The following is an 8,103-nucleotide window of genomic DNA, read 5'->3' as shown; positions in this document are numbered from 1 at the left end:
TTTTCCATTGGAATTATAAAATCTATTATATTTTACGACGTCCACCAAAGTATTTCGGAAAAATATTAAGATTTAAGTGAGCTGGACCGATTTGAAAATACCTCCAAAAATGGAGTTTTTTATGAATAAAAATAGTTTCTTAAAGATTTTTTTTTTATTAAATTCCCCTCAAATGACAAAACCGTTGAAGCTAAAATATTTGCATAAAAATATTAAAAAAAAAATTTAAAAAAAAATTTGAACGGAATCGTAATGATGAGATTTTTGATGCTGTTTATTAACTTTTTTCAAAGATTGATATAGGAAAAACTTGAACAACTGAACCTAAACTCTTCCGATTTAGACTTAAGAGGTGTCAATGGAAAGCTATCTTCTCACCCTTTTTATTTCTTTGCTAATAAACTCATTCAAAGGATGGAGTAGAAAGGTAGGATGAACGAACGTCATTCAAAGTTGAATTAAGATGTGTTGGTATTCGAAAAAACAAGATGGGACACGAATGACGTTTTTTTGGCCAGAAATAAAACCAGTGTGAAAATATTTTTTTACTGAGATCCCATAAGTCTAAATCAGAACATTTTTGGCCCAGTTATTCAAGTTTTTCGTAAGCCAATCTTTGAAAAAAGTAAAAGCCACGTGATTCGGTTGGCGTGGAAACGCCGTTTAAAGCAACTGTAATTGCTTTTGCCAGATAGACGGAAAATATTTATTTTTAAAAGTCAGATCGAAGAACTAGGAGGAAAGTGATTCACCTTTTCTACAACATAGGCTTGTCTCGCACTGTTCGAAGAGATTCTTTTCATAGCCAACATTTGTTTAATGTGAGTTGATAGGGTATCGATGGGAATTGTTATCCTCCTATTTTATGTATATAGAAATACACATTTACTTTTTAGGTACATCTATCTATTTTTAGGTAAAGTTTTCCGTAAACTAGGTACAATTTTATAATTCAATTTTCCATCCCTGATGGAATATCAGCTGTAAAGAGGACCAGAAACAAACGGCTGATTGCTCTTTGTTCAATTAACATACCTCCAAGTCAAAATTAAACATACATAGCAGGGTTGCATAGAGAATCTGACACAACTTAATTAACAATTAATTGGCAATTAATAATTTGGATTTTTGTAGGATAAATTGGGTAACAATTAAGGCCTAAATTGGCGAAAAGGTTCTCAATGTTTGAACATAAGCCAAAGTTATTGATTTCGCAGCTGAATTACACCAATTCACTGATCCTAGCACTTAGCCCGTGTTGAAAAGAAACAGGAATCAATTAGAAAATGGAAAGCAAAAATTAGAGCCAATGTCGCATTCACAATTATCTAATTCAAGATATTACACAAAATCAACAGAAAAACAAGTAAGAAAGGCTAAACTCGGGCGAAACCGAATTTTACATACCCTCGCGTTATGTTCTTTGTATGCATGTAATGTATTGATGCTTGCTAGTGCTTGACCGTCTCCTCTGATTTGTGGCGTTCGCCTTGATATTGTTACACATAGGGGAGGGACCTACACTTTTACGCCGACTCCGAACGGCGATTGTATGTTTATGGGAAGCTGTTTTTTCAAGGCAGAAATACACTAAGATGTTTGCAATTACCTGCCAAGGGGCGATCGCTTTTAGAAAAAAACGTTTGTTTTTAATGTTAGTCGAAACCTAGGCTCGATCCCCGGCTTTTGTTCGAAATCAGAGGTTTCATCTTGAGCGATTATGAATTTTAACGACAGAGTTAGCTGGGGCATGCCCACTTTTCAAAAATTTATAATAATCTTACTTTGTAATCTTATTTTGTACTCCAGTAGTTACGAAAATACCGTAGATTTAAATTTTTGAAAATGCTGTTATTTGGGAGGGAGGCGCGGTTATTGTCCATTTCAATACCAAGCTGTCTATCTCGTTGAGATATCTCTAGTTTTGCTCGAATTATCTTGTAAACGGGCGGACGGACGGCCGGACGTTAAGTCTGGCATAGCTTTATCGGGTTTTATATGCCTTTTAAGAATTTTGACATATAAGTACGTTCAATCATAAAAATACTAAGTTCGATTAAAACCGAGATTGATTGACTAGGCGTACATGCTAATTTGAAATAAATAAAGTTTGGAATAATTTTTACAAGATTTAATTAAAAAGATATTACAATATTTATAGATATAGTCATAAGCATTAGTTATGTGATAAATAGAAAGAATTGCAAAGCAGAAGTACTTAACAATAAAGATCTTAAAATGGTTTTGAAATAAATTTCGTATATTTTTACAAACATAAAAAGATTTTATAGTTTACAGACTTATAACAATATAACTATACAAACTACATGATTTGCTTTGCTTAATATTCAAGGTTTACTTATGAGCATGTAATAATAAAATAATTAATTAATTTATTTTTTTTACTAAAAGTACTTATGTTTTAAAAATTACTTAATTTTAGCAGAACAGTCAGAAAAACTAGGATCAAACATTTGAATAACCTACAGAAATGCAAATGCCATCATGGTAACTGTGAATCGTTTCATAAGTTATTGCGCTAATCAAGTCTCTATCCATGTTCGAGAACGCCCAATCAATTTGAGACCCTATAGCTGTAGTCGAATATTGTAGATCTAATAACAAACTAAAATTGTTTTCTCTTAAAAGATGTGCAATTCTATTCGTAGTAGTCTTAAGGCATAGATTGAAATCCCCCACAATAATAATTTCCCTATTCTCAAAGTCATTGCAGATAATGTCACGTAATTCTGCTTCCAAGTCTCCAATAGGGAAATTTGAATTTCTGTAAAGCACCAGCACATATATATTATCGTGGTTAAACAATATGGCTTCTAAAGTCTTGCGAAGAGAATACTTTTGAATGGTTCTACAAAGTTTAATGGATGAAGCCATTTCAGACTTTGCATACACTAAAATGCCCCGTTTGTTTCTATTCCGCGTTGTAGTGCTATCTATCCTTAGATCATTTAATTGACTAAAGCCGGGAATTTCAAAATTTTCGGAGGGATAGCTCCATGTCTCGACGAAACATAATATATCCGAAGTCATCATCAAATAATCGCTTCTAACATCATCAATATGAGCATGAAGGCTCTGGGCATTATGATATATTATTTGAAGTTTTGATGTTCGAGAGAGCATGAAACAAAAAGTGGATGTTAAGGATTTTGACGTTTTCAAGGCAACCAGTTCCTTGAATACAGGATCTTATTCTGTAAATGGACATGGGGGCACAAAATTTTCTAATATAAATAGACCATCAGCACTAGTGGCTCTACTGAAAGCTACATACAATGCTGCTCTGGGCATTCCAGCTCGTGTATGTACAACCACTTTGCTATACGTCGCACCCTGGCTTTTATGAATCGTTATTCCCTCCGCTGGAACAACAGGAAATTGGTTTCTTTCAACAGTTATTTGCTCATTCCTTTTATATTGAAAAGTGCTCACTGTTTTTTCAATTGGCGTCCAAGAAGCATCACTAGGATGAGACTTTCTTGATCTAGCCAACAAACCCACTGATGGTTCCAAAAACTTTAGCCAAAGAGTTGATGGCATCGATGATTCGAAATTAATATGCATCAGTTGGCCAGTTGCACCATTTACTAACCCATCACCTGTATTGATATTAACAGTTATCATATATTTGGTAGTAGTCTTCAATGTCAAGTTATACGACAGGCCCTGAGTTTCAGAATTCTTAAAAAGCTTGACCCTATCTAAAATATTGGAAGTTTGTCCTCCGATAGCAATACCTTTAACAACATCTTTGGCAGTAGATAAAATGGCTGAAGTTGAGATCTGACTAAGTTTAAGGGCATTAAAATTATTGGATTTTTCATTAGACCAAAATAAATGAATGGCTTCATTGGGAACTTGGTTTGTTACAATGTCATTCACAGAAATAGGGATATTAACGACAGCACCTTTTAATGAACTCTGGCCCTGATACCCCAATGGACGAATCGTCATAAACGGTAATCTAGGCATAATCAGGCGTTCTTCTATTGGTGTTAGATTTTTCAGACATTCGGGGATTTCTGGAAAATCTAACCCATTAGCTAAACATAAATGAGGAAGCCTTTTGTTCACAATTGCATTTCTGCAGGTTATACAAAAACTATAATCTCCATCCTCCGATGGAAATTTTTCTGATAAATAAAAGGCGGATGCAACATTCGGGTGGGGACTTCGAGAAACTGCATTGAAATTTAATGACCGTACCTGATGGGGAAACCATAGACCCCCACAGCAAATACAAACTGTTATGGGTCCTTTTTTGATATTATCGAAATAGGTACGTCTAAAGTCAGTAACGCTGTCTTGAGATTGAGCTGGAAAACCGGGACTATATTCTCTATTTGATCTAATTCGCTCCGCCTGACGTTCATTTTCGATTCGCCTGTTCGATATGTCAACTCGATGGAGACGAACTCGACTTTGGACATCACATCTCAAGTCAGATCTTTCTTCCCTAGCTTCTCGTCTCATAACCCGTCGACGATCTGTTTCCCTAACACGCTCATTTTCCCTTCGCTCATTATCCGTACGAGCAAGCGCTCCGAAGCCCTATACTCATTTCTACTGCGAAGAATTCTGTGAGCTATAGTATTGCGAGATTGTTCCAAAGACCGAATTGGTGAGTTCTCGCGTCGAGTCCTATGCTCCCTGGTATTACTATCTTGTTCGGCTGAGCGAATTTGAGGATTTTCGCGTCGAGACCTACGTTGGTGAGTATCCCTACTTTGCTCAATAGCGCGAGATTGAGGGTTCTCGCGACGAGATCTATGCTCTCGGGTATTTCTCTCTTGCTCGGCTGAGCGAATTTGAGAATTTCCACGGCGAGACCTACGATGATGAGTATCTCTACTTTGCTCAATAGCGCGATATTGAGGGTTCTCGCGTCGAGAGATATGCTCTCGGGTATTTCTGTCTTGCTCGGCTGAGCGAATTTGAGAATTTCCGCGGCGAGACCTATGTTGGTGAGTATCTCTACTTTGCTCAGAAGAGCGAACTTCCGGATCTAACCGACGTCTAGACCGATTTGCTGTGTTTCGGGATTGTTCATTTGATCTATGTATATTATCTTCCCGAAAAGATTGCATCTGCCTTCTATTTTGGATACGTCTTAATAACATAGATTTTTGTCTTAATCTAGGCATTATACTTTATCTGTGTTGAGTATAAAAGATATAAAAACTTACGTAAATTAAATTGCTTAAATACCTAAAAATATTTTTCCTTATGAAGAGTTTCTCCGCTCGTTGCACCTCTGCTTCCAACTATTTGTTCGATGATTTGCCGAATGGGGGTCTTCCGTTATCTTGTTGGCTCAGAAGTTGTGGTAAGATTGTCCTGGAGCTTTCTCGGCAGTTGGGTGTTTTCAGGCCTGTGATGTTTTTATTGTTTATGACCAATTTCCAAAATTTAAAATTTTTAAAAACACGTCACTACTTTAAAAACGCACACGAAATTTTTCTCGTTGACACAGTTTTTCATTCCGCTTATGCACTCTGCAGATTTTAAGTGAATTATAAATACTGAGAATATTTTAAATGGTTCATGTATCCTTTATACATAAAATACATGTTCGAGTAGGTAGAAACTCATACCGCTGCTAGAAAACCCGCATTCAAGCGATGATTTTACCAATAACTACGAGGCTACCTGCTAAGTGATTAAAACATTCGTTCGCAAGTATTTTTTTAAAGAAATGAACATAACTACCTGGGATATAATGGAAGTAACGGGACGGAGTGAACTGTCACTTAACTATTTATTGTATGTGAAACCAATGCGAGTGGTTATAATGGTCTGGGCGAAACGTAACGTATGGGAGATCTAAAATCAATAGATGCTTACGAATTGTTACGTTCCGCCCCGTGCATTATAACCCAGGCAAAAGGAATACACAATACATTTGTTAATTTATTTTCATTTTTCAAAATGCCATAACAAAAAACGGTGCTTGGTTGGGAAAACCAACGATCGTTTGAGAAGGCGTAAGCTGCAGCGCCAAGGCTATATGGCCTGCCGAAAATTCACAAACCGCAAGTTCCTTTACGCCCCATTGCTTCGTCAGTCATGGTCCCCTGTTACAAGTTATCCAAATATGTCGGAGAAATACTCAAGCCATTGATTTCAGAGAGATACAATGTGAAGAATGCGTTTAATGTGAAAGAGAGATTAACGAATATAAGTGTATGTGATGAAGATGTTTTAGTGTCGTTCGATGTCATCTCCTTGTTTACGAATATACCGACAATGTTAGCCACAAAAATTATTATGAAAAAGTGGGACCAGATACACCGGACAACCAGCATTCCAAAACACAAATTCCAACAAATTCTTGACTTCTGCCTTAAAGATAATAACTACTTCATGTGCAATAACAAACTATACACCCAAACAATTGCCGACATCATTATGGACGACCTTCTAGACAACACCATCTCGGAGCTGAAACAACACTTCAACATTGACATCAAGTTCATCAACAAATATGTAGACGATATTTTTGCAATAACAAACCGCAACGACGTGAATACAATTCTAGAGACGCTAAACAAATACCACCCAAAACTTCAGTTTACCATGGAAATGGAAGAAAACGCGAGCATACCTTTCCCTGATGTCCGTATACACAAAAACAACAACAATATTGTTCTAAACTGGTACTCGAAACCAACGTCGTCTGGACGCCTGATCAATTATCTCTCCTCCCAACCAAGAAAATATAAAATCAACACCGCGAAAAATCTTATACACAAAATACTGACGATAAGCGACCAAAAATTTCACGAAGCCAACATAGAGAAAATACACAGCATTTTGAAAAGCAACAATTATCCCAATCACCTGATACGCGAACTAATAAAACAAGAAACAATGCGAATAGGAAATCAGCAAAATAAAACGCCGACCACAGCAACAGCAAATACACCAAAGAAGTACTACAGCGTCACTTACATCCCCAAGCTAAGCGAAAACTTTGATCACAGCACATTAAAGGAACAAATCATAACTCTCGCCTACAAAACAAATAACACGTTAGCTAGAATCTACACAAGAACAAAAAGCCCACTAGACATACAGCAACAAAACAACGTTGTTTATGAAATAAAATGTAAGGGCAAAGAGAACGAAAACTGTGGTAAAGTGTACATAGGGACAACAAAACGCGCATTAGGTGTTCGCATAGCCGAACATCAAACAGATATAAGGAAACAAAAACACAGCACAGCCCTATCACAGCACATATTAAACAGCGGCCACACAGCTGATTTCACTAACACTAGGATTATTGACAAGGAAAAGAGGGAAATGACGAGATACACTTTGGAAAGCTTAAGAATATTGGAAAAAAGGGAGAAGACGATCAACAAAAAAGAAGATACGGACAACATCGCGGCCGCCTACATGTTATGCATATCAAAATAAACAATTTAGTAATGACAAGACTACCATAGAGAGTGGTACTGATTATGTGTAGATGTATTAATATTAAGTTTAAAGTAAATGTTTAATATTATTGTGAGTATATGTTCTTTGTATTAGTCCATAATTGTTGTCTTTGTTTTTATAAACACATGTATGCCAACTTTTATTATTCATTTGAATATCTTTTGTTTTTTCGTTGTATTTCTTTGTTGGATTTAATAAACATAGTGGCCCCTGATGATGCTGAAAATTTCAGCGAAACGTTGGGCAACGAAGGTGGAATAAGTGTTTTATTTGCACCATTAAATAATAGATCACACCAGCCTACAAGTGTACCAAAAATATATTCTACAAAGTGATCGCTACAAAAAACCAAAAAAACGTAAAACTATTTATTTGGCATACATACATAGATATTATCAAATAAATAGTATATACATACATGTGTATGCATGTGCCATGTACATATTCAAATACCATTTTAGCCACTCGGCTGATTTAGAAATTTGCATACACATCAGGGTAGCCGACTGAATATTTTGACCTTTTGAAAAATTTGTTTCTGCAGTTGATACTTCCTAGAGTGTTAGAATGAGGTGTATGTATGCACATATGTACATATTTTGAAACAATTTTCTGTCAGATATATAAATCAATTAC

At 36.0% G+C, this 8,103-nt stretch overlaps 1 protein-coding gene across 1 annotated transcript; it reads left to right on the top strand.

Annotated features, from left to right (window-relative positions):
- Positions 1 to 6,087: 6,087 nt before the first annotated feature.
- Positions 6,088 to 7,443, top strand: LOC118749861. Its single transcript, XM_036484641.1, has one exon. The coding sequence runs from the start codon at positions 6,088 to 6,090 to the stop codon at positions 7,441 to 7,443; it is 1,356 nt and encodes a 451-aa protein (XP_036340534.1).
- Positions 7,444 to 8,103: the final 660 nt, after the last annotated feature.

This window comes from Rhagoletis pomonella, unplaced genomic scaffold (assembly GCF_013731165.1).
Source record: "Rhagoletis pomonella isolate Grant_MI unplaced genomic scaffold, Rhpom_1.0 Rhpom_scaffold_00069, whole genome shotgun sequence".
NCBI lineage: Eukaryota > Metazoa > Arthropoda > Insecta > Diptera > Tephritidae > Rhagoletis > Rhagoletis pomonella.
This window is presented reverse-complemented; position numbering and strand designations above follow the sequence as displayed.

Excerpts from the sequence above, each read along its gene's own strand:
- LOC118749861 (XM_036484641.1), top strand. The coding sequence starts at position 6,088 with ATGGTCCCCTGTTACAAGTTATCCAAATATGTCGGAGAAATACTCAAG.